General features: G+C 43.4%; 2 protein-coding genes across 5 annotated transcripts in view; both read right to left on the minus strand.

Annotated features, from left to right (window-relative positions):
• Positions 1-1,101: 1,101 nt before the first annotated feature.
• On the minus strand, positions 1,102-12,267 carry LOC112264832 (polyhomeotic-like protein 1). Of its 3 annotated transcripts, none has more exons than XM_024441700.2 (15): positions 12,189-12,267; positions 11,032-11,150; positions 10,679-10,789; positions 10,334-10,411; positions 9,955-10,092; positions 7,260-7,424; positions 6,884-6,965; positions 5,767-6,791; positions 5,536-5,659; positions 5,098-5,267; positions 4,763-4,853; positions 4,568-4,655; positions 3,804-3,957; positions 3,228-3,438; positions 1,102-2,855 (listed from the first exon to the last, which is right to left on the minus strand). In XM_024441700.2, coding segments are annotated over exons 1-15 (2,709 nt in total). In that variant the 5' UTR covers positions 12,190-12,267; the 3' UTR covers positions 1,102-2,703. The 3 variants fall into 3 exon arrangements, with proteins under 3 accessions (XP_024297468.1, XP_024297469.1, XP_024297470.1); XM_024441701.2 differs by lacking the exon at positions 12,189-12,267 and adding an exon at positions 11,663-11,974; XM_024441702.2 differs by lacking the exons at positions 9,955-10,092; positions 10,334-10,411; positions 10,679-10,789; positions 11,032-11,150; positions 12,189-12,267 and adding an exon at positions 7,968-8,028.
• An 83-nt stretch (positions 12,268-12,350) lies between these two features.
• The window catches only part of LOC112264834 (solute carrier family 2, facilitated glucose transporter member 1), a 22,767-nt gene continuing 8,894 nt past the window's right edge, over positions 12,351-26,223 (minus strand). For both annotated transcript variants that reach the window (XM_024441703.2, XM_024441704.2), the window contains exons 3-11: positions 23,536-23,637; positions 23,099-23,259; positions 22,180-22,420; positions 21,237-21,399; positions 17,612-17,799; positions 16,177-16,281; positions 15,997-16,095; positions 15,587-15,790; positions 12,351-15,440 (exon numbers count right to left, since the gene is read on the minus strand). In XM_024441703.2, the coding sequence (XP_024297471.1) occupies positions 15,162-15,440; positions 15,587-15,790; positions 15,997-16,095; positions 16,177-16,281; positions 17,612-17,799; positions 21,237-21,399; positions 22,180-22,420; positions 23,099-23,259; positions 23,536-23,637 (1,542 nt within the window). In that variant the 3' untranslated portion in view covers positions 12,351-15,161. The remainder of the gene's footprint in view (positions 15,441-15,586; positions 15,791-15,996; positions 16,096-16,176; positions 16,282-17,611; positions 17,800-21,236; positions 21,400-22,179; positions 22,421-23,098; positions 23,260-23,535; positions 23,638-26,223) is intronic.

A 26,223-nucleotide genomic window follows, 5' to 3' on the forward strand; every position in this document is an offset into this window, starting at 1 on the left:
TGTCATTCAGAGGGTGAATAGGCAAGACGCAAAATGTAAGTGCCTTTGAATGGGGTATCGTAGTAGGTGCTAGGTGCTCTGGTTTGTGTCAAGACCGGCAATGCTGGGCCTCCCGAGTGGCGTAGTGGTCTAAGGCACTGCAGTGCTACCTCTGCCACTTGAGATCCTGGTTCAAGTCCAGGCTCTGTCGTAGCGACCGGGAGACCCCCCCATTAGTCCACTTTTAATACAGTCCCAAGATGTTTTGCATGTCAGCAGTTTTGAAGATATTCAAGAAGTGTCACCAGCCACATCATCATAATGATGCATGGTACATGTATATCATATATCACTTGATTGTCCCTTTGAGGTATCTCACGCACCACAAAGCAAAGTGATCCTTTCTTTATGTTCTTAGTTGAGCTGGGATCCCTGCCTAACAAATGTGCCTTAACAAACTCAGAAGTCTTAACCAGCCATAGGACTGTCACGTAAAGAGCACCGCTAGCTATTACACATACGTTCAGTCTACACAACACTCATCACTTCAGTTGCAAAATAAAAGCACTACCACTTCTGCGTGTTGTCCTAGTAGTTGGTTTATTTTTATTTTTTGCATGATATTGACCTAGCCTTCGCCAAGCTTTAAATTTAAAAACACACAATTAGCAGAGCACCTAATCATAAGATTATTGATTATTCATAATAGCCACAGTCATTGCTACTATCACAAGAGCCTTGGATAGGTGCAAGTTATGAGGAAAGCTATGAGGAAGACCACAACCCAGGGTCATGTTCATTAGGGCACGCAGCATGAAAATGACTGATTCTTATTGGATAAGTCCAGGTAGTCCCTCTCTGTTTCAGTCAGTTTCCTTCCGTTTGATGCCTAATGAGCACGACCTTGGTGACATTTTCTATCCCTACTGTAAATAGCTCTTCCTGTGTGTAAAACTGCAAAGACTTTACTTAAGATTAAGGATCGGACATTTTTTTTTTAAATTTTTTTTTTTATTTCGCCTACTGACATACCTAAATCTAACTGCCTGTAGCTCAGGACCTGAAGTAAGAATATGCATATTCTTGATACCATTTGAAAGGAAACACTGACGTTTGTGGAAATGTGTAATTAATGTAGGATAATATAACACATTACATCTGGTAAAAGATAATACAAACCAAAAAACATGCCTTTTCATTATTCCCCCCCCCCCTTCATCTCTGAAATGCAAGAGGCCATACATTAAGATTGGATCCTAGGTGTAATTTAGATTTTGTCCACAAGATGACAACAGTGTGTATGCAAAGTTTCAGACTGTTCCAGTCAAAAATTACCTGGCTACACAATATTTTGCATCAAGTCTGCCAGGAGTTTTCCCAAATGTGCCGAATTGGTCAATTTATATATGTTCAAGTACATAACCATAGAGGAAATACAAAAATGCTATGGTAATAAAACATTTAAGTTTACACACTCCCAGGAATGTCATACACAATGGATCACGGATCAAGACCTTAACCTTCACACATCTAGATGGCCGGGCGGGGTGGGTGTGGTGCTAGAGACAGCAGTGGGGTCAAACTGTAGAAACCAGTTACTACATTTGAATATAAAAATGGATTTCTTCAAACAAAACTACACTACATTTTATCTCTGGGACCCTCAGGATGACAAATCAGAGCAAGATTACTGAATGTAAGTCCATTATTTACCTTCAGAGGTGAATGTATCAAACCAGTTGCCGTGATAAAAGTGTTTTGTGGTTGTGCACTCCCCTCAAACAATAGCATGGTACTTTTTTTCTTCCTTTAATAGCTACGGTAAATTGGACGCTGCAGTTAGATTAACAAGAACTTAAGCTTTTTGCCCATATAAGACATGTCTATGTCCCGGAAAGTTTGCTGTTGTATACAATGTTTTCTAGTCACATTATCGCATATTGAGCAACAACCATCCCGGTTAAGGGACACCGATCCCGTTTAGGTTAAAAAAAACTAACATTTAAAATAAGCAGGAGGGCATATAATCTAAAACATGTTGAGAAAACTGAAGTAGCCTATGGGATGGTATCACTTGGATCGGGTATCCCTGTACTTCAGATCCGCATAGATTATTGTTGCCACTTCACAGACATTTTAAAAAGGACGTTTTTTAATATAAATCCTGTGCACCAATTGTAAGGTACTTGCTCATTTCAGTGGACAGAACATGTCTCCCTCTATTTGTCAAGTTTCTTAGGCCAATATATTTGCTACTCCCCAGTAATTGCTTTACATGACCTTACCATTCATAACAACTCGTAAAAATAAGGAATGATATGAAACACGTTTTTTTTTTAACGGACGACTCCGTTCTAGTACTATTTTTTCGATCATCAAAACTACTTAAAGGCCACAATTTCCACAATGATTTTCTACAGCGTAAACAAAGGCAGTCCAGCCAACAAAGGTATATTTAAATATATAGGCAAATATTACACACATAAAGGGTTTGCTCACTCACTCACGTAATATAACATAATACTCCACATTTAAGGTCCACATTTTGTGGATAGAAGGCTCATTTTCTCCGCATTTCATTCTGTTTGTTTTGACAAAACATAGTAAAACCAACAGGGACCCCACTTAATACGGTTCAAAAGTATTTCAACAGCCATATTGTCACCTCCTTTCTCTCCTTTTTCTCTTGGGAGTACCTCTCCTTTCCTCCGTTCATTCTTCCTCTCAGTCTCTCAGGTTGTTGATATGGGCACAGATCTTGAGGGCGGGACCGAGCTTGATGTTCATGGTGGACATGAGATGCTCCTCTCGGAGTAGCAGCAGGGCCTGTCCGTCAATCTCCTGCGACAGGAAATGGTCCGCCAGCTCCTCACAGCCTGGGTGAGGAGGAAAGGAGGAGAGGAGAGAGGGAGAGAAAGAGGGAGGTTGGGAGTAAGAGAGGGCGGGAAAGAGAGAGCGGGAAGGGGAGACGGTAAGCAAGACAATAACATGAACAGCATTTACAATGGTGAAAATCTAATAGCAATGGCCTGCTACCTCAACATCATAGAATAATAGAGGGATTTTTAAAAAGCACACAAAAAAACATGCAAGATAACTGTAATTCTAGATTTCAAAAGCAACAGAAACACAGAGTAGCATTTGGGTGTTGTTGCATGACAACGCATGTCCTTCTAAGCTGACGGTATCAACCAATGATGTCTATAGTAAGTGAAGTACAACATAGAGCTCATCTCTGTGGTACCAACCTTGCAGAGATGATATGAACTGAGACACTTCCTCCACACTCCACTGGGCGGGGCTGCCGGGCAAGAAGTGGGGCGCCTCCGAGCCCTCCAATCGGAGTGTGGGCGGAGGCTGGTGGCAGGAAGAAGAGGAGGCCGGGGAGAGGGACATGGGATCGTCCTCGTCCTCCCCGCAGCTGGAGACGTCCTCCGAACGGCTGGACTCGGAGCGGCACTGTAGACAGTGAACCAGGACTTTGTGAGAGGTGCGTGTGCAACAGGGTAGTCACAACATGGCCGCGCTTGAACACGACAAATATGGCATTACCGTTTGACAAGCAGATTTTGAGGCTATTTGAGGACAGAAAGGTAAACGTTTAAATTAGGGTTAGTGATTTAAACCCATCTAGAAACCACCCTACTTTCCACCTTTTCTAGTTTGGACAGACAGCGATACAGGTCTCTTCAGTCATCCATGCCAGCTCATGCCAGGTTGCAATTGTAAATGAGAACTTGTTCTCAACTTGCCTACCTGGTTAAATAAAGGTGAAATGAAAAAATAAACAAGTGTACAACTATCAATGATCAACTGACCATTACCTTAACAGGTAAGGGTCTCCCGGCTATTTTGGCACTGGCGATCTCGGAGCTGGTCCTGTGGGGGACCCTCCTCCTCAGGACCCCGTCCTCGTCAGATTGGGAGAGGTGACCCCCCTGTCGCAGGCGGAAATGCTGGCTGCAGCTCACATTATACCTGGAGCAACATGGAGGAATATAGTAGGCATACACTGAGTGTACAAAACATTAAAGACACCTGCTCTTTCCATGACATAGACTGACGAGGTGAATGCAGGTGAAAGCTATGATCCCTGATTGATGTCACGTAAATTCTCTCCAAACAGTGCAGATAAAGGGGAGGAGACAGGGTCAAGGATTTTCAACCCTTTAGACAATTGAGACATGGATTGTGTACGTGTGCCATTCAGAGGGTGAATGGGCAAGACAAAATATTTAAGTGCCTTTGAACAGGGTATGGTAGTAGGTGCCAGGCGCACCGGTTTGAGTGTGTCAAGAACTGCAACGCTGCTGGGTTTCACGCTCAACAGTTTCCAGTGTGTATCAAGAATGGTCCTCCACCCAAAGGACATCCAGCCAACTTGACACAACTGTGGGACGCATTAGAGTCAACATGGGTCAGCATCCCAGTGGAAAACCTTCGACACCTTGTGGAGTCCATGCCCCTGCGAATTGAGGCTATTCGGAGGGCAAAAGGGGGAGCAACTCAATACTAGGAAGGTGTTCCTAATGTTTTGTACACTCAGTGTATACTGACAAATAGTAGACATACAGCAGGGAATTTGTACCTCTTGGAACAGGTCAAGGAGCAGAAGCGCTTGGTCCCTCTAAACTGTCTGGCTGGGGCAAAGCTTTTGCAGTACTCACACTTCAGCACTGGGAAGAGAAGAGGAAAAGGTTTAAAGAACGATACCAATTGTTGTTTGTGGTCAAACCAGAGGCTTCGATGGAAACGTGACCCGGGACTGTGGTCTGAGCCGAACCTGTAGCTGTAGTCACAGTCTCAGGCTGACTAGAGTCTAGATTGTCCATGGCCAAATCTTCTCCAGCTGGCTCCTTGACTGGCCCACTCACCTGTCAATCAAAATACAGGAACAAAATGTGTGGTGTTCAACATTACTGATTACAGGGAATTAATGAGAATAGTGTCTACAGTGCATGTCGTTATTATACAGTACATGTCACTACATCTACAGCACATGTCATTATTTATATCAGGTGGTATATATCCGAAAAGGGTACGAATTAATGTTGTATTGTATATGAGAGCTACAACTTCTCCAAAAACTACAAATCCCAAGGTGAATACTCTATGTACAGGGAAAGGTTCAGCTCCCTCCTGGATGACGAAGCCCTCTATGAGGTGGGTGAGGACGTGGGGTTTGACCACAGCCTGTTGAGGGGGGGCTCTCTCCCCCTGGCCACCCCCCATACGGGACATCGAGAGAGCAGGGGAACGAGAGGGAGAGGGAGAAAGTGGACCAGAGCCTTAAGAAAAGAAGGGTGGGGGGGAGAAAGGATTTTATAATTTATTTTTGAACAATTTTAACAAAGTCTGCCTGGCCACAGTGGTTAAATCTGTGCAAACGTGAGGTTTTTGGAATCATGCATAGGTGTCAGCTTGGTGGCTGGGCCAAGGTGGAAAATTGTCTCCTTGCACTCTTATCCTTTCCTCCTTTCAGTGGTCGTAAATGAGAGGAATGAGAAAGGCAAAGTATTGAAGACAAGTGGGCCCATTTATTAGAGGATTCCTTACCTGCTTCCGTGGCGGAGGAGGAGAGGGCAGGTGAGTGTTCACTCATTGGAACAAGGTGGGGAGGAGGGGCACCATCTTCGTCATTGGCTGCGACTGACTCGGATTTCCTCTTCATCGACTTACCCTGAGAGGAATGTAATTAATTCACAAATGGAATCGACAACCACTACGTTGTTTAGAAACATCAGTAAATTGTAGTGTTATCAGTGCTATTAGTCATGAACAACTCACCTGGGGAGGCTGAGAACACACAGACTCTCCATTGGCAGCCACTACGGTGCTGCTCGCCTCAATCAAAGGCAGAGGTAAAGTGTGGGAGGAATGGGAGAGGGTGGGAGGAGAGATGGCTGCCTGGGACTGAGAGGAGTTGCTGCTGGCCAAGGTGCAATTTGGACTTGGCTTCAGCCCAGGTCTCTGATTCTGATTGGCTTGCGCATGCACGTGAGAGATGTGGGCCAATGGGAGGGTTTCCTGGGCTGATTGAAGGCTCTTTAAATCCGTCCGTCGGTTTATCACCCCTCCCTCTCTGGAAGTGATGGAGGCCACCATGGTGAGAATGCTGGCTCTGCTGGAACTACTCAGAAGAGTAGCTCCATCCTGGGAACAGGTGTTCCGGGCCTGGACCAAGGCCAAAGCCTGGGGGCTTCCTATGGAGCTCTGCCTGGCTCCTACTATCTGGACTGGGATGTGCGGCGGAGGCTGGGCAGCACTAGTCTGATTGTTGGCGGGGGGTGCGGGGAGGATGGGAGGCGGGTTGCGGGATGGCAGTTGCAGGGGCATACGGAGACCCTGTTGAGTTTTGGGCTGGATTGGAACGGGACCGTTCCCGTGGCCTCCCTTGTCATTAACAGTGCTTTTCTGCAGAGGCTGAACCACCAGTGTTTGAGTACTAACATTGGGCTTGATGGTGGCAGCAGCCACCTGGTAACTGTGGGGCTGGGCGGGCGCATTGGAGGTGGGCACCAGAATGTGCGTCGCCGTGGAGGCGGAGGTAACCGTGGTGATAGCCCCGCCCCGGCCAAAGTTGGGTCCGGAGAGGAGGAGCTGTGAGAGTGGGACAGAGGTGGAGGGTGAGGAGGGGGTGTTGGAGTGGTGGTTGCCCGTCTTGAGGTTGAGAGAGGACAGGTTGGCGTTGGAGCTCTGGATGTAGGTGGGGATCTTGATGTGGGACTGTTGCTGTTGGGTTGGTTTAGTGGTAGACTGTGGAGTGGACTGGTTGAACTGCTGGTGAGATGACTGGACAAGGGAGTAGGTCGCTGGGAAAGAATGAGGAAGGAAATGAATAACTAACAGGTAAGGAAGTATGCTAAGTATGTAAGGCTAGGTATGCTGCGATTTCACTCCCCACCTGGTTCACCCCTCTCTGGGGTTTCAGTCTTGACCCCGACCCCCTTGGGACTGCTGACACATCGCAGAGCCAGGTTCTGTACCTGGCCCAGAAAGATAGGGGGAGATGAGTGTATGACGATTGATGGAAAGAAGAGGCCAGAGAGAGGGATGCAAGAGAAGAAAAATCTAGTTTCACCAATTTCAGAGCCCAATACTGTAGTTTGACTGCACAAATATTCAAGATTTTGCCTGGTCCCAGATCTGTTTGTGCTGTAATGGCCACAGGAACATGCAAGACAGCACCAACAGGACTGGGAACAAGCTATTCTAGATTACATCACTAAAGCAGGACTCACTCCAATGTTCTCAGTCACGAATACAAAGTTGATCCATACCTGGTCATTGTCTGATTGGTTGCTGGAGGAAGTAGGTGTATCTTCCCGTTGTTGCTGCTGCTGAGTCTGCGGCTGCTGGGTGACTGTTGCCATGGCAGTGGTTGCCGTGCTACCAGGCATAAAGATGAGCTGGGAGGAGAGGGGAGACCTCAGAGACCGGTTCACCTACAGTATAACAAAAGAGACTGTCAATCAAAGAGTCCATTCATGGAGGCAAATGACAAAAGCTGATACTCTTGAGCCAAGCCCAAACCAAACCAAACCAAGCTAAGCTGTACTAGGGCTGTTGTGGTGACCGTATTACCGCCACACCGGCGGTTACCAGTCATGAAGGCAGTCAAATTCCACGTGACCGTTTAGTCACAGTAATTAGGCTTCTCTGACGCTGCTGATGGTCATTAGTAGCCCACCAAACTTGCTAACTGCCTGGTACTCAGCACTCTATTGTCCCTCTAATCACTCTGACATCAATGCAAATGTCATCAAAAATCTAATGAAACACTTAATGAGAGCCCATGAGGTCATGTTGCGCAACATTTCTATAGGCTATGCAATTGCGTGAGAAAACAGAGTGATGGCCTCTATTAAAAAGAGGAGGATCCCATCAGCTTTCCATAGGCTAGGCCTACTATATTTATTTCTCAACTTTCCTAATATTAAGCAAATATTAAGCACATTGCTTATCTTTACAACAGGAGTATAGCCTACCTGGCTGGGATGAGTGTCCTCCATTCGCTATTTAAGTGCAGAGATGACATGTATTTTTTCCCCTGCCCCTGTTTCGAGACATGTGCATGATAATGGTCCATTCTAAATCAAAACGGATTTCACACATATATTATTTAGTATATGTAAAGACAAGATTAAAGAATAGTCTGATGGGTGACAATATTAGCTTATCACTTGTGAATGATATATTATCACTTGATGCCCATCTTAAGGCAAGAAACAATGCCCTTTTTTCTCTTCGAATCATAGTCCACACCTCATGTAGCCCAAAGGCCTATATGTTTTGATAAGGTTTGTATCACAACTAACATGGTCAAATAGAGCTTAACTGGCATACATAAGCAGCGCGTGAGTTTCGAGTTTCAAGTTTGGGGAAGATAACCATAAAAATGCACCTTTATAATAAAAGCACTTTTAATAATGGTGTTTTCCCACTAATGGAACATTCACACTTATAGCTTACTGCTGTGTGCGCTTATAATGTGAAGAAATAGCCAAATAGTTTATCAACATTTTAAGTTAAATGTTCTGATCTGTTGCTTCAGCCACATTGCATAACACTTTTTTTATGCTAGCAGTTCATTCATTTGGCATCTATCACATCCCACAACTGTCCCAGACTATGTTTGGAATATTTATTTCTCACACAGAATAGGTCAACTTTTGTACTATGGGGATAGTAGATTGATATAAACTAGTGCTTTTTCTGTTCGTTAGGCCTACTCATCTTGTTGGCTGACGAAAAGTAAATGTGGACAGTTTTTCCAATATCTTCAATACGCACCCCGATGTGTCTGTCTTCACTTGTAGCCTGTGAGAAAGACCAGATCACATGATGGAGAGTGGTGTGAGTGAGAAGTGCTTTGGAACAGGCAGTACTCAGGGAGAAGGGGTGCAAAAGGCATGGATTTTTTAGGGTGAATTATGGCAACACAGCGGGAATTGTGCCGGAAATTTGAGGCATTATCAAGTGTTTCTCAAATTGTGAACGAGAGACTGACGAAGTGTGTACAGTCTGCGCTAAAAACAAAGCAGAGCTCATGCCTTTCAAGTGACTTTTTTCAAATCATTATTTGTCGCATCAAAACATTTAGTTGGTAGACCAATTAACGATACATTAATAACTCTAAATTAGCCATATAGGAGTACCTATTTCTAAGTTAACCGCTCAACAAAGAATAGTCGCATGTGCGCACTCCCTCAAATCCTTCGGCAAAAATATGCTTTCTATTTTATTCAGCTTTGTTCAATTGTACACTTCATACTATAAATAATGCCATGGAATTCTATGCAAATCTTGTCTGCTAAATGAACTAGTGTAGCCCACAGCCATATGGCATAGCCAGATCAGGACCTAACATAAGGACAACTCAGAGTATGCTATTCTCAAAAAACAATACCCCCAATTTCGTGATATCCAATTGGTAGTTACAGTCTTGTTCCATCGCTGCAACTCCCGTACGGACTCGGGAGAGGCGAAAGTCGAGAGCAATGCGTCGCGTGATTCAACCCGGATCTGTAGTGACACCTCAAGCTCTGCAGTACCTTAGACCGCTGCGCCACTAGGGGGGGCCCAAGAGTTTGCTCTTCTGTTCTTCTGAAATAGACTACATTTTCTTCATATCATGTTTCTTTAGACCTGTCTAAAATAAATACTGGATTCATTGTGAAGGTGTAGGCTATATTACATTGATTTATTAGACTTTTTAAAATGTAGATGTTCCAAAGGTCTGCCTCAGTGGCTTGTAGGCTATGTGTGGAAGCCAGGAGATGCTGGCTTTAATTATCGTGAGATCGACAGTTATCTGCTTGACAATCATCGGCTGACTAGATTTCGGGACCGTCACAGCCCTAAGTAGTACTGTGCTGACCTGGTTATGCATCCACCATAATGGAACTAAGCCAGCAAAGTTTTGTTCAGGTCGGCCTTAGAGTGTGAATCAGGCAATAGTGCATGGGTTCTCACTCTCAGATACATCTGTCCCTGTCCTGCCGCGTTTCCGCCCAGCAGCACTGATTGGCTTATAGTGGATGTCGCGGAGGAGCCTGGGCCTATAGCGCGGGTGTTGGTTATGGCACCACCCCCAGAAGTGGTTACATTCACCTGAAGAGGAAAGGGAAAACAGTGGATTTGAGAACAATCAAAGCTAACTGTATTGACTATTTTGGAGACGATCAAACAATGCAGGTGCCCGTGATTTCAAATATATAGAATGTCATTATCATTCTCAAACAGCAAATTGTGGTTTTAAGTCAATATTACTGGAGTGGCCTCTTTGAAGCTGGATTCTTATCAGTGATTTTGGGTAGCACGCCTACTAGTTGTCATAGATGTGTAAACGTACAGATGTGACTGTGGTGCTTGTGGTCTGAGAGGTGCTGTTGGCGGGAGGGCTGGACTGACGACTGGCAGCAAGGGTGGCCTAGAACAGGGACGAAAGGGACTAATGTCAAAAGCCATTGCCATCGACAGAAGCAATCGACAGAAGCTATGTCCTAGTCGAGTTTAGAGCGGTAAAAAACGGACCATGTAGCAAACCTCGTGATGATGTTTCAACATAGTGTGCTGTCATCCTATTGCCTAAACATTCGCAACCTGACCAGGACAACAACAACAAAAAAAGCACCCATGCCGTACTATTCTGAGCATGCATTATTAGTAGGGGTGGTTCATAAGGATGCTTCTGTACCTGTTGTACTGCAGCCAGGTTTTGTAGCTGGGCACTGTTGATCTGTTGCTGCAGCATCAGCTGCTGGAAGTACTGCGCTGCGTTGGGCTGCCTCTGCAGCGCCTGAAGGGCCTTCAGTTGCACAAGATAGAAAACAGGGAGAGGGAGTCGTTGACATTGCACTGTCAATAGCCTGCAGGTTGATATATACGAGCGCTTACAGAGTGATAATGCGATAACTACACTACAGGCAGGATTATAGATGACACTGAGTGACACGGAGTACAAGTTGGGATTGCCATGTCAGAAAAAGGCGTCAGGCTATACATAATATCCCCATTCATATGCATGCACACCCACCCACAGTTACTGACCTGCACAGCCTGTCTCTCGTACAGGGACATGGAGTTCATTGGAGAGGGGCGGGAGTTCACCCCTGATGGAGTGGTTCCATTGGTAGAGCCCTGGTTTTGGTCCCCATCTGTCTCCATCACTGAGGAAAAGAAGAGGAGTTTTCAATCAAATGCTGACTAGAAAACCATGTCAAAAGACATGGCTATCAGTCACTGGTGGAAGGTAAATGATTATTCACACTGCAGCTCTATGGAGAGGTGGAATATATCTGTCATGCCTGGATAACTAACATCTATATTTACATGTTGACACGATATTGTAGCCATCAATCAAGAATGTCATGCCTCCTTTCACTCCTTCTCCTGGCTGTGCTTGCAAACATTTGATTGTCATGCAACATAAATTCAATGGCTAGTAATAAATGCATTATTAGGCGCTTGCAAGGTAAATCATTATTAGCTGGCTAGCTATGAACATGCTATACAGCTCACTTGTTGCACTATAATTAGAAGCAAGTTGAGTGCTGCTAGCCATTACAGTAGTTTGCTAGCTAGCTACAGTACCTAGTTGCAGCCAGTGCTAGCACACATGCTAGCTACTGTGACTGGTTAGCTACCCGTGCCCATCGTATGCTGCAAATCCATTGCTCACCGTGGACGTCGGGTGTATTGCCACTTTTGTTTCTCTCTCGACTTCAATGCGTCGCAGTATGCAACAATTCCTTTTGCACGACGATATTGCAGTACATTCAATTAGGTTGTTGATATTTTGCATAAAATTGTGCGGAGGACAACGCCTCCTTTTGATGTTTGTCCCTTTCCGGCGCAAAGGAATGACGGCACACATAGGTCGCGTGCCAAAATGTTTTCACAACAACATAGTTACATCTCTACCTGCAATAGCAACACGGTTAATATGTCAGTAATTCCAACAGTGTATGTGTTGCTCCCTGTTACACTGTAGCTGCATCTTGAAAATACTCCTGCAGCCGTGTGCATCCGCTACTATGAACTTGATTACCCCAGTTTTGCTATCATAAACCCATTTCCCAGAAATCATTGTTTCATGTGTGTAAAAATGAAAGAAACCGTTTTACCTTCCCATGAACTAAGATGCGTTTGTAAGTAAAGCTACCGTTGCGTTTTTATTTCAAAACAATGTTTAAAAATATACTTACTTTGGCCGCTTTCCTCCCAAGCTTCAAGCTCTAAACCTGTCACCCAAAATGGTCTCTCCCAGCATCAACCTAGCCCGAGTCATGTTAAAATACTATTTCCAAATGAAACACATAAACAAACAGGTATTTCGGGGTGTAATGCCAGCTGGTGGAAGTCAAAAAGGAGGTTAACAAAACATTTATTACACTTTCACACACAGACACAGTACATTGATTGATTAAACCAAGCAAGATGCTGACTTTGTATTTGCCAAGGATAGTATCTGTACAGAAGATATCAAAGGTTGTGTGTTTGTTAGATGTGTGATGTTTTATTTAACGACAGTATATTCATATATACAAACACAAGTGAAACAAACACACGTGACATATAGGGCTGTATAGTTGTTGTTAGTTTGTTGTAATTTTTCATAATGTCTCATAGGGCATTTCAAAGCCAGATTTATACTGCTTGTGTGATACATTTTTTTTCAATACAGGAAAATGACTAAATGGATTCAGTAGTGTGCTTTTCTACACTTTACGTGATCTCGATATTTATGAATTAGACCATATTTTTCAATTCAATATCAATGTTGATTATTTAATCATTTTAATTGTTTATGGCTGGGCTATAGACCTTGCTTAAATGCCCCTTTGTTTGGTGCCTCGTGGAGAATAAGAGTACAAGACTTTGGAAGCAGGAAAAACGTGTTCACACACACACACACACACACACACACACACACACACACACATACAGTACACATTAGCTGAAGAAGAGGCACAAATAAGCAGCAGAAACAAGGAACTCACAAACACAATCCCCCAAAGTAAACGGAAAGCCATGAAACACAGGCCAGGAACAAAAATAAACATCAAAGCAATACCAACCGCATTGGTAAAAATCCAGTTCAAAACAACATGGTTTTCTGATGTAAAATGGAATAGATCTCTGTGACAATATAGGATACAATGATCATCAACTCATAAATACACTTTTTTTTAGGCACACACTGGGGACAGCATAAGGTGGATACTGAACAAGTGGAAGGCATGTGGGAAGTGGAAGAGAGAGGGAGAGAGAGGGAGAGTGAGGGAAGCAGTGGTAAGGGAACTGTTTTTTTTATTAACCAGTGTCCATTTTGACATAAATAATACTTTAACACAAAGTTAATAGAGTAATGTATGTCAATGCTTCAGTGTATTAATAGGAAACAATCCAATACTTGTTCTCTCTTTCCTTCTCTTTTTCACTCATTGGACGATGGGCACCCCATAAGCCAGAACAAGCCCACATTCAACCACTGCAGTCAACATATAAATATCATTTTGAAAATACATATTTACAAATAAATTCTCTCCTAACTTTTTACAATAAGTGAATGTGCATAAGGTAACTGAGTATGGTTCAGTTAGTAAAGTACCACAGTCTAGTTAACAGTAGTGAGGGAGGGCTGCCATTGAAGAACATTTTTTCCTTGGAGGAGAGGTCAAATACTGAATACTACCATCAAAGGAATGTATTTTCCCAGTGCAACACATACACATATCCACAATATGTTATATAAATAAAGAACAAAGCCCTGACCCTGTCATCTTTCTAGGCAAAATAAATTGTGAAAGTGCTTGGAGAAAAATAACTACGTCTAATTTACACAACCACAAATAAAAAAATACATATATTTTTTTGTAACACACACATATATATATATATATATATATATATATATATATACTACAGTATATCTATGCAATAAAATCTTTAAATAAATTTAGATTTTTAACAACGTTCCACAAGGTTAATCTTCAGACAAAGTGTCACAAAGTAGAGTATAGACTTAAAGGGGAGACATTAAAAAGCATTGTGCACAAATCCTGACATTTGGTCACAACTAAAGGGTCATTGTGTTATTCCAAATACAGACTGAATAGATAACCGTCATAATCATATTCAACATTTTTGACTGAATGCTCTCACAGCAGAACAATTCAAAATTACACTCAATTCCACAGAGAAAACCGATGGAGTCCTTTGCTCTCTATGGTTGATTCTTATCGAATCCAAGTTCATAACATCGCGACTCATATCACAATCTATTATAATCTAATATCCAAAATAACTATCTGTCCCCTTAGACAATATAGTTAATGCAATTCTACTCCCCCAGGGAAATATTCCTCTAATTATTCCTTATGTTGATTAATTTGCCATAAATCGCTTTTTGAAGAGTATATTAGCAATCTTGGAATTTTAATTGATTTCTATTTGGTTAATAAGGTGCACCTAAAGCAAGTTAAAGTGAAATAAGTACCATATCTCTCCCTCTCTCTCTCTCTCTCTCTCTCTCTCTCTCTCTCTCTCTCTCTCTCTCTCTCTCTCTCTCTCTCTCTCTCTCTCTCTCTATTATGCAACCTTCTGAATGTGATTTTTAGCAGTGGATTCTTATGTTGAGTAGGGTATAAGCATATTATTTTGTTCTCAAATAAAACAACTGTTGAAATTAAATGTCAAGTACGATCATTCTGGGATTATTGGGTTATTTAAAAAAGCTATTTCTAAAACCATGAAAGCCAACTAATGCAATTGACCCTAATCTACTGTTTCACTGTTAAAACTATTGTTTACCAGAAACACTATTGAGGTTGTTTGCTTTGACTAGACCCACTTTGGCTTTACTAAAAGCTGTTTAAATGATGATGCATTCAGGAAAAGAAGGCAACACAATTAAAATACACATTTTGACCTATAGGTTGAGAAATATATTACACATGACAGAAAGAAATGTGAAAAAATAACACTAATTCATTCTAGCTACTGTATCCACCCAAAAATGTGTGTTGTGGCTTTCCATGTACACGAACGGTATGTTTCCCTTCACGTCAAACACTCGTCACCATGTACCTGAACTGCCAAAGAATTAAGCTTTGATCTGTTTTTGAACCAGCTGACCCCCAACCCTTGTACTTTAAGCATTGACCCAACACAGGATTCTACAAGCTCTCCTGTACAGTTGAGTTGGACCTATCCTCTGCTGCTGCCGCCTCCACCAATGGAACCTTCTCCTTGATGGGCGAGGCAGGAAGTGTTACGCTGATACTAGTGGGAGGAGCTCCCACAGAGGTGGCAGGGGGCAGGGTGGCCCCGCCAAACTCACGGGCGATCTCGTCAAAGGTCTTGCCCTTGGTCTCTGGGACTTTGATGAAGGTGAAGATGAAGAAGAAGATCAGTAAGATCATGAAGATGATAAAGACGTAAGGCCCACACAGCTCCTACAGAATTACAAACAAAGAGAGAGAAAAACAGTGGAAGTCAGTAATTAACCTCAGTGTATGTCAGCGTATGATTAATAAAATTTCTGACCTAAGTGGAAGTTAGGATTCGTCCTTAATGGGAAACCAAGAGAAACCTCTCGCACCTCCAGTTTGGGGAAGCTGATTCCCACCAGGAAGTTGGCGGTCCAGTTGCAGCAGCCGGCCACTGCTATGGCGGCAGGCCGCGGACCCTGGGAGAAGAGCTCCGCCACTATGAACCATGGGATAGGACCAGGCCCCATCTCAAACATGGCCACGAACAGAAACACTGCCCCAATGCTCAGGTAGCTCAGAGACGAGTAGCCCTTCTACTCAGACAGAGAGACAGAGAGAGAGAGAGAGGGAAGGAATAAAGAAAGAAAGATGGAGGGAAGAGAGGGAAGGAGGGAAGGAGAGAGGGAGGGAAGGAGTGAGGGAGATGGAGATATTCATCAATAATAGCAATGAAAATGAATTAATGTATTAATGACATATCTGTTATGTTGAGTGACAACCAATAGAAACTGACACCCACCAACAGGAGGGCAATAGTCATGAGCAGGGCACTGACGGCCATTCCGGCCAATCCGACGAGATGCAAAGTCCTTCGTCCCGCCCTCTCGACCAGGAAGAGCTGACAAAGACAGAGAATGGAGTTACCGTACCGTAAACATACATCACAAAAACCAGAATAAATGCAGCATGTTTTACTTACAGATACCACAGTGAAGACAGTGTTAACAGCTCCTGCTCCAATAGTGGCGTAAATGGGTTGGGTGACACCGGCTGACTCAAAGATACCAGTTGAATAGTAGAACACCTGAACAGGGTTGGTGGAGGGCGAAAATAAGATTAGGTTCTTAATTTTATTTTTGGTATTTTTTTATTTCACCTTTATTTAACCAGGTAGGCTAGTTGAGAACAAGTTCTCATTTACAACTGCGACCTGGCCAAGATAAAGCATAGCAGTGTGAACAGACAACAACACAGAGTTACACATGGAGTAAACAATAAACAAGTCAATAATACAGTAGAAAAAAAATGAAAAAATGAGGCGGTAGGCGAATAATTACAATTTTGCATATTAACACTGGAGTGATAAATGGTCAGATGGTCATGTGCAGGTAGAGATACTGGTGTGCAAAAGGGCAGAAAAGTAAATAAATAAAAACAGTATGGGGATGAGGTAGGTAAATTGGGTGGGCTATTTACCGATGGACTATGTTAGCTGCTCAGATAGCAGATGTTTGAAGTTGGTGAGGGAGATAAAAGTCTCCAACTTCAGCGATTTTTGCAATTCGTTCCAGTCACAGGCAGTAGAGAACTGGAAGGAAAGGCGGCCAAATGAGGTGTTGGCTTTAGGGATGATCAGTGAGATACACTTGCTGGAGCGCATGCTACGGGTGGGTGTTGCCATCGTGACCAGTGAACTGAGATAAGGCGGAGCTTTACCTAGCATAGACTTGTAGATGACCTGGAGCCAGTGGGTCTGGCGGCGAAAATGTAGCAAAGGCCAGCCGACTAGAGCATACAGGTCGCAGTGGTGGGTGGTATAAGTTGCTTTAGTAACAAAACGGATGGCACTGTTATAAACTGCATCCAGTTTGCTGAGTAGAGTATTGGAAGCTATTTTGTAGATGACATCGCCGAAGCCGAGGATCGGTAGGATAGTCAGTTTTACTAGGGTAAGTTTGGCGGCGTGAGTGAAGGAGGCTTTGTTGCGGAATAGAAAGCCGACTCTAGATCTGCAACAAGGCTACAATCTATCAATAGGAAGCCACATCAAAGTGGTATTTTTATCATACTGTAAAACGTAGGTCCATTAAATAATGTTTAATCCATCGAATAATCCAAACAAATCTCCCAAACATGCAATGATTGAGAGTATAAGGCATGTTGAATGCAGCTGTTATTCAACTATTCAACTTTGCATAGGCCTGGGTCGCCTTCATAAGGGCAGACCGTAGCATATCTTTTATTATTGGATACATTCAGATAGTACCTTCCAGTCGCTGCCTTTTTTCTTCAGTTTTGTGCCTAGTGAATGCGACCCTGTATTGTTAAGCTGTCCTCTGAGCTATCCTTGGTGACTTTTCAACTATTTAGAATGTGTTTGCACTGTGGCCTCCTGGGAGTCATAGTTCACTCACAGCATTGATTCCGGAGAGCTGCTGGGAGAGGTGGAGCATGACGGCAATGAGGAGCGGCTGCCGATAGGCTGCGGTGCGGAACAGCTCAGGGATGGTCACCTTCTTCTCCATGGCCATCTTGGAACTCTCCTCCTTCATCTCCTGCATGTCTTTACTCACGTCGTCGGAGCCACGCAGACGCACCAGGGCTGGGGGAGAAAATGGCGGAGTGAGAGAGGCAGATAAGTTATACTTTAATGTGAAGGACATACAAGTTGTAAAAAGAGAGGATGTATTTGTAAAATCGTTAGGTAATGACAATATGTTAAAGAAAATATTGAAATACTTTAGGTGCATAAAATTTTCTTTGTTTTGTACAAGATATCCTACAGATATCATTTTCTTTGAGGAATGAAGTAAGAAATGTAGCGCAAAGCATCTTTAAAGGCCCGGCATGATCAAAAATGTGATTTTCCTGTGTTTTATTTATATTTCCACACTATGAGGTTGGAATAATACTGTGACATTATGAAAATTATTCATATTTATGTTTATAACCCCCTTGTTCCTCCCAATTGGTAGTTACGTTCTTGTCTCATCACTGCAACTCGCCAACGGGCTTGGGAGAGGTGAAGGTCAAGTCGAGTCGAGTCATGCGTTCTTAACACACTGCACACTTAACCCGGAAACAAGTCGCACCAATGTGTTGGAGGAAACAATGTTCAACTGACGACTGAGGTCAGTCTGCAGGCACTCAGCCCACCACAAGGAGTCACTAGAGCGCAAAGAGCCAAGGAAATCCCCCCGCCAAACCCTCTAATTGTGCCCCGCTCTATGGGGCTCCCAGTCACGGAAGGCTGTGACACAGCCAGGAATCGAACCCGAGGCTGTAGTGTCGCCTCAGGACTGCAACGCGGTGCCTTAGGCTACAGCACCACTCAGGAGGCCCCTAAATTGTGAAATTATGATAATGCCCTTTTAGCATAAGAGCTGTTTGAAAAGACCTCCTGAAATTTCAGCCTGTTTTGGTGGGATAGAGTTTTGGCCTGCCTGGTGACATCATCGTTTTCAGATAAGAGCACTCCAACACAGTCCTTGCAAAATTATTGCTTGAAAGAATTGCTCTTTGTCAAGAGGCTAATTTGTTTCTTTTTGACCAGTTTCATTTAAAACAATCACAGTAAGACACTTAATTGTCAGACAAAAATGATTTGATAACGAGATAAGAACTGCATTGGACCTTTAAAAACACTAGTTGAGTACATTTTCTAGCAGACTAGCCAGTAGCACCAACACTAAAACCGGCCTGCGTAGTTGTTTGTTCAGTAGCTGTCCATGGTCCTGCCAGTTCTTTCATTACGGTACCCATCACATAAAAGACTGACCAAAACATATGTTCCCTTTTTTATTATCTTATTCACCAAAGCAGTGTGTTTGAAACAAAACAGTGTAAAGGAGCTTAGGAGATGCACTCAGGTGACCCCCGACAGTGTGAAATACTGTCGGGACCGATTTCAAAACCTGCTGTTGGCCTATGCTGTGCGTCAGTCAAGGACTCTTTTCTTGGCTCAACAAGCTTCCGTCTCTCCTGGCCTGTCTAAGCCTGTCACTGTATGCGTTAAATTCATGCCCAGTCAGAGGATGGGCATTAATGTCACAGGCCTATATTTGGCATGCACAATTCACATTCAATGGTATTTAACAGACACTGCATGACCAAAAGTATGTGGACACCTGCTCGTCGAACATCTTATTCCAAAATCGTGGGGATTAATAGGGAGTTGGTGCCCGCTTTGCCGCTATTACAGCCTCCACTCTTCTGGGAAGGCTTTCCACTAGATGTTGGACCATTGCTGTGGGGACTTGCTTCCATTCAGCCACAAGAGCATTAGGGAGGTCGGGCACTCATGTTGGGAGATTAGGCCTGGCTCGCAGGTGACGTTCTAATTCACCCCAAAGGTGTTCGATGGGATTGACGTCATGTCTCTGTACAGGCCAGCCACGTTCTTCCACACCGATCTCGACAAACCATTTCTGTATGGACCTCGCTTTGTGCACAGGGGCATTGTCATGCTGAAACAGGAAAGAGCCATCCCCAAACTGTTGCTGCGCAGAATCGTCTAGAATGTCATTATATGCTGTTGCATTAAGATTTCCCTTCACTGGAACTAAGGGGCCTATCCCGAACCATGAAAAATAACCACTTACCATTATTCCTCCCCCAAACATTACATTTGGCACTATGCAGTCGGGCAGATAGCATTCTTCTGGCATCCGCCAAACCCAGATTTGTCGGTCGGACTGCCAGAAGGTGAAGTGTGATTCATCACTCCAGAGAACGTGTTTCCAATGGCAGCGAGCTTTACACTACTCCAGCCGACGCTTGTTATTGTGCATGGTGATCTTAGGCTTGTGTGTGGATCCTCGGCCATTGAAACCCATTTCATGAAGCTCCCGACGAAACTCTGTTGATGTTGCTTCCAGAATAAGTTTGGAACTCGGTAGTGAATGTTGCAATGGAGTACAGACGATTTTTATGCACTACGCGCTTCAGCCCTCGGCAGTCCCAATCTGTGAGCTTGTGTGGCCTACCACTTCACATCTGAGCCGTTGTTGCTCCTAGACATTTCTACTTCACAATAACACCACTTACAGTTGACCAGGGCAGCTCTAGCAGAGAAGAAAATTGACAAACTAGCTTGTTGGAAAGGTGGCATCGTATGATGGTGCCATGTTGAAAGTCATTGAGCTCTTCAGTAAGACCATTCTACTGTCAAATGTTTGTCTATGGAGATTGCATGGCTGTGTGCTTGACCCCCCTTTATTTCCAAAACAGCCTGAATTCTTCAGGACATGGAAACATTGCTCAATTGTTATCAAGGGACATAAAGTGTGCCAGGAAAACATTCCCCACATCATTATACCACCTCCACTAGCCTGTACCTTTCACACCAGGCAGGATGGGGCCATGGACTCATGCTGCTTACTCAAAATCCTGACTCAACAGGAACTGGGATTCCTTGGACCAGAAAATGTTTTTCCATTCCTCAATTGTCCTAAATTGGTGATCGCGCGCCCACTGTTTTTAGCTGATAGGAGTGGAACCCGGTGTGGATGTCTGCCGCAATACCCCATCCGTGACAAGGACCGGCGAGTTGTGCATTCTGAGATGCTGTTCTGAACACAGTTGTACTGTGCCGTTATTTGCCTGTCTGTTAGCTTGCATGATTCTTGCCATTCTCCTTCGACATTTCATCAACAAGCTGTTTTTGCCCACAGGCCGGATGTTTTTTGATTGTCGCACCAATTCTTGGTAAACCCTGGACACTGTCATGCGCGTTTCTGAGTTACTGAAACCGGCCTGGCTGGCACTGACCATTGAGTGTATGTTTTATTGTGACATGTTGGTATTAGTGTCTTCGTACCACTCGCCAAATTACTACATTGTACTACATTATTTCACCTCAAATAGATACAATACCAGGTATCAAGCTAAAATAGAAGTGTTAAATGAAGCGCTTCCATTTATCTTCCTGACCATCCAGAGTAAATGATTGCATTTGGAGCGTAGCTATAGAATTACTAGAATGTGCAAAGCCCCTCAAACCTCAACAATTTGATGGTTTCTATGGTTTGGTGCACCCACCTTTGCGGGCCTGCTCCTCCTTGTTCTGGTTGATGAGGAGGAAGCGAGGGCTCTCGGGACAGAAGGGCAGCAGGATACACTGCAGCATGGCCGGGACGACCGTCAGTGCCAGCAGCAGAGGCCACAACTTGTCCGACCCCAGCAGAGACTCCAAGCCAAAGATCTACAACACAGAGATGTTTAGATAGGATTAACTTTACTACCAGGAATGTGTCATTCACAGCACCACAGCTTACATGCAAACATCAATGGGATATACTGTCCGTTGATGGGATGGGAAGCACTGATGGGTTATACACCACAGTTGATAGTATTAAACAATACAATAATCCATTGGTGGTATGGAATGGATGAGGCAGTTCTATAAAGGGATTCAAATGGAAAAGGTTTCATGACAGTGTGCTGGAGAAAATGAAGGGGAGGAATATTACTAATTGTATTCTTAGAGCAAGAAGTAGTCGCCTATTAAAAAATAATTTAGCACTCATTAAATAATTACAATAATTAGCATATAATTCGACAAAGACATTACTCCAATGTTAAGAGGCAAGGGTGCGTGATCAGAAATCGGAATGTCTGCCGGTTACAACTTAATCATATAAGTGGTGTAGTGGAGAGTAAACGCAAGTAAACTTCGTTTACACACCTTTTTTGTTTAGCATGAGCATTTACCCACCTTTTGCGGCAAAATGCATTGAAAGTATAGGGTCCATAACTTTATTTTCGCTAATGGCGATCAGCTAATGGCGATCACCCACCAAATTTTTTACCACTACATCACTGCATATAAGAATACTCCCAATACGCACATAAAACATAATATTCTATATATGGGGACGTTATTCCCAGCATCACAAGTAAACAGATGGTATGGTGATGTACATGTTAAGACTATTCCTAAGTTAATGGGCAGAAATCAAGATGGCTGCCATCAAGGACTGACCTGAGCCACGAGGATGCCAACCACCACGCCCAGCTGGTGCAAGGTGCCGAAAGCGCCCCGTAGAGGGGTGGGGGACAGCTCCCCCACGTACATGGGCGTAAGGCCGGTGAAGAGGCCGCAGAAGAGACCGATGACGAGGCGTCCGGCGATGACCATCTCGTAGGAGGAGCAGAGGGTGGAGAAACCCATGAGGAGGCCTCCAATCACAGCCAGGATGTTGACCAGGAACATGGACAATTTCCTTTATCCCAATACCCCGAGAAACACACACACACACACACACACACACACACACACACACACACACACACACACACACAGATTGGAGGGTTAAGAGACAGCATGTAGAGTAAGAGATAGACAGAGAGAGAGGTTAAGAGGGAGGGAGAGTGAGATGTAGAGGATAGTAGTGGGAGAAGGAAACAGAGGAATAGTTTAAGGACATTTTTTTGCAGCGATTCCAATCACACTCCAGTGACTCCTTGGAGACCCGGTTGGCTCTGACAGCTTAGCAGAGGTAGAAACAGAAATAGACCAAGGAAAGGACCAGAACTGGAGAGTAACGAAATTCACTCCTAAGGACAACATTCCCAATACTTTTAATAAACCTTATTCACAGCTGATTGTTGTACCATCGACATTGTGTGGGTAGCTGATACATAGTTGTGTCTTTTAAAACCAGTGCAGATGACTGACAATCCACTAGCAATGCTATTCTAAGTATCCCGACTAAAATAACATTACATTGTGTGAAGGTGCAGTGGTCTCTAATCTACATGTCAACGTTTTTGCTTTTTGCTTTTTGCTTTGAGAACTGCACTTGCTACCCTGTTCGGAAATGTTAACATTAGAAAACAAACGATAGTCAGTGAAAAATGGCACCGGGGTGAAATAGGTGAATACTGGGTGACCCCCTCACCTCCCAAATCTGTCTGCCATCACTCCGACGCTGAAGGAGCCCACCATGCCGCCCACGCTAAAGACGGCCACCGAAAAGCTCCACACAATGGTGCACGTTCCTGGTTTGATGGGCTCGCCATACCTCTCTATCCACGTGTTGTTGAAGAAAGCCCGCAGTTTCTAAACAGGCGAGGGGGAGGAAGAGAGAGGGAGAGAGAGGGAGAGAGAGAGGGAGAGAAAAGCAGAGGGAGAGAGAGAGAGAATAATAAGAGATAAAGCATTATCAAGACACTATCTCTTGATTTAACGCTTGATGAAGCGCAGTGTAATAGTACAATATCCACAGGCACGATGGAAAGTGATTAAACATAACGTAAACATAACGTACAGTTTAACAAAACCGAAGCCCACACATGCTTTCACTGCTATAAGAAAACACAAAATAAACCTACAAACCTGTTCCGGTGCATTAATGACCCCTGTGTTGTAGCCAAACTGCAGCGAGCCAATGACTGCAGTGGCCAGGGAGAAAAGGAGGTATCCTGTCACCTGCTTTTTCTGTTAGAGACAGAATGGGGATAGGGTATGTTTATCAGGGGTTTATGCACATTACATTCGGATCAAGGAGACCCTACAGTGTAAAACTAAAACTCTTGTCAGAGGCATTAATACTGCTGTAAATGCACGATCTGGAAATGACATCATACAGTCAAAGGTTAAGCTATTATAATGTCTCTGGCCGGGTGTCAAACCCAAGTCATCTGCAGCCTACATGACTTCATACATCATTAGCTCACTGAGTTAAAGCCTAAACCTCCCGAAGTCTCAGACAAGTTTACACATGTTTCCTGAACCACCTTTATTCTACTCTCGACCTGTACCATCACCGAATATTTCATTATTTATTCAATATTTTGCAGGATGAAATCTCTTGTGTCCAAATGAAAAAAAATGAGAAAGAAAATTATACTTAGTAGCAAGAATAATATGTCAACTATTGTCTAATAATAATAACCATGAAATAACAGCAATACAAATGTATATTGACAACATCAAAAAGTTGTTGTACAACTACTAATAGGCTTACAACTAATACAAACTACTGCAAAAACGACTAATACAACTAAGTACCTATAATACATACATACAGACAGGTATATACAATATTTACAAATATCTTCACATGGTGATGTTTTTATTAGTTAAAAACGCAAACAGATTGGATCTTAACGTTTGAAATATAACTTTCTTAAATTCCCTGTGGGATTTTAATGCCCTGATTTCTATAGGTAAATTATTTCAGTCAGTTGGGCCTCTGTATCTGAAAGATCTTACTCCAACCTCAGGATGTACCCTTGGAATTTGTAATTGCTGCCGTTGTCGAAAGGAGTAGTGCGAGTCTTGTAAAGTTAGGTGTTCCTATACAGGGACATTTAAGTTGATACATGTAACAAATAAAGTGGTACCAGTGCAGTTGTCTTCTGTTTGTGAGTGTTAAAATGGCATCCAAGAATGAATCTGCAAATACGGTTATAAATGACATCTAATTCACAAAGTAAGGTCTTGGTTGTGTTTTGATAGATAATGTCACCAGAGTCTAGGATAGGAATCAGCAGTTGGGTTAACTAAGGTCTCGGTTGTGTTTTGATAGATAATGTCACCAGAGTCTAGGATAGGAATCAGCAGTTGGGTTAACTAAGGTCTCGGTTGTGTTTTGATAGATAATGTCACCAGAGTCTAGGATAGGAAGCAGCAGTTGGGTTAACTAAGGTCTTGGTTGTGTTTTGATAGATAATGTCACCAGAGTCTAGGATAGGAATCAGCAGTTGGGTTAACTAAGGTCTCGGTTGTGTTTTGATAGATAATGTCACCAGAGTCTAGGATAGGAAGCAGCAGTTGGGTTAACTAAGGTCTTGGTTGTGTTTTGATAGATAATGTCACCAGAGTCTAGGATAGGAATCAGCAGTTGGGTTAACTAAGGTCTCGGTTGTGTTTTGATAGATAATGTCACCAGAGTCTAGGATAGGAAGCAGCAGTTGGGTTAACTAAGGTCTTGGTTGTGTTTTGATAGATAATGTCACCAGAGTCTAGGATAGGAATCAGCAGTTGGGTTAACTAAGGTCTCGGTTGTGTTTTGATAGATAATGTCACCAGAGTCTAGGATAGGAATCAGCAGTTGGGTTAACTAAGGTCTCGGTTGTGTTTTGATAGATAATGTCACCAGAGTCTAGGATAGGAAGCAGCAGTTGGGTTAACTAAGGTCTTGGTTGTGTTTTGATAGATAATGTCACCAGAGTCTAGGATAGGAATCAGCAGTTGGGTTAACTAAGGTCTCGGTTGTGTTTTGATAGATAATGTCACCAGAGTCTAGGATAGGAAGCAGCAGTTGGGTTAACTAAGGTCTTGGTTGTGTTTTGATAGATAATGTCACCAGAGTCTAGGATAGGAATCAGCAGTTGGGTTAACTAAGGTCTCGGTTGTGTTTTGATAGATAATGTCACCAGAGTCTAGGATAGGAAGCAGCAGTTGGGTTAACTAAGGTCTTGGTTGTGTTTTGATAGATAATGTCACCAGAGTCTAGGATAGGAATCAGCAGTTGGGTTAACTAAGGTCTCGGTTGTGTTTTGATAGATAATGTCACCAGAGTCTAGGATAGGAAGCAGCAGTTGGGTTAACTAAGGTCTCGGTTGTGTTTTGATAGATAATGTCACCAGAGTCTAGGATAGGAATCAGCAGTTGGGTTAACTAAGGTCTCGGTTGTGTTTTGATAGATAATGTCACCAGAGTCTAGGATAGGAATCAGCAGTTGGGTTAACTAAGGTCTCGGTTGTGTTTTGATAGATAATGTCACCAGAGTCTAGGATAGGAAGCAGCAGTTGGGTTAACTAAGGTCTCGGTTGTGTTTTGATAGATAATGTCACCAGAGTCTAGGATAGGAAGCAGCAGTTGGGTTAACTAAGGTCTCGGTTGTGTTTTGATAGATAATGTCACCAGAGTCTAGGATAGGAATCAGCAGTTGGGTTAACTAAGGTCTCGGTTGTGTTTTGATAGATAATGTCACCAGAGTCTAGGATAGGAAGCAGCAGTTGGGTTAACTAAGGTCTCGGTTGTGTTTTGATAGATAATGTCACCAGAGTCTAGGAT

Source organism: Oncorhynchus tshawytscha, linkage group LG13, assembly GCF_018296145.1.
Source record: "Oncorhynchus tshawytscha isolate Ot180627B linkage group LG13, Otsh_v2.0, whole genome shotgun sequence".
Classification (NCBI taxonomy): Eukaryota; Metazoa; Chordata; class Actinopteri; order Salmoniformes; family Salmonidae; genus Oncorhynchus; species Oncorhynchus tshawytscha.

Excerpts from the sequence above, each read along its gene's own strand:
- LOC112264832 (XM_024441700.2), bottom strand. Across the intron at positions 10,412-10,678 it reads ACCTGGCTGCAGTACAACAG|GCCACCCTTGCTGCCAGTCG; the intron begins GTACAGAAGCAT and ends TCCCTGTTCTAG. Across the intron at positions 3,439-3,803 it reads GGAGACCCTTACCTGTTAAG|TGCCGCTCCGAGTCCAGCCG; the intron begins GTAATGGTCAGT and ends CACTGTCTACAG.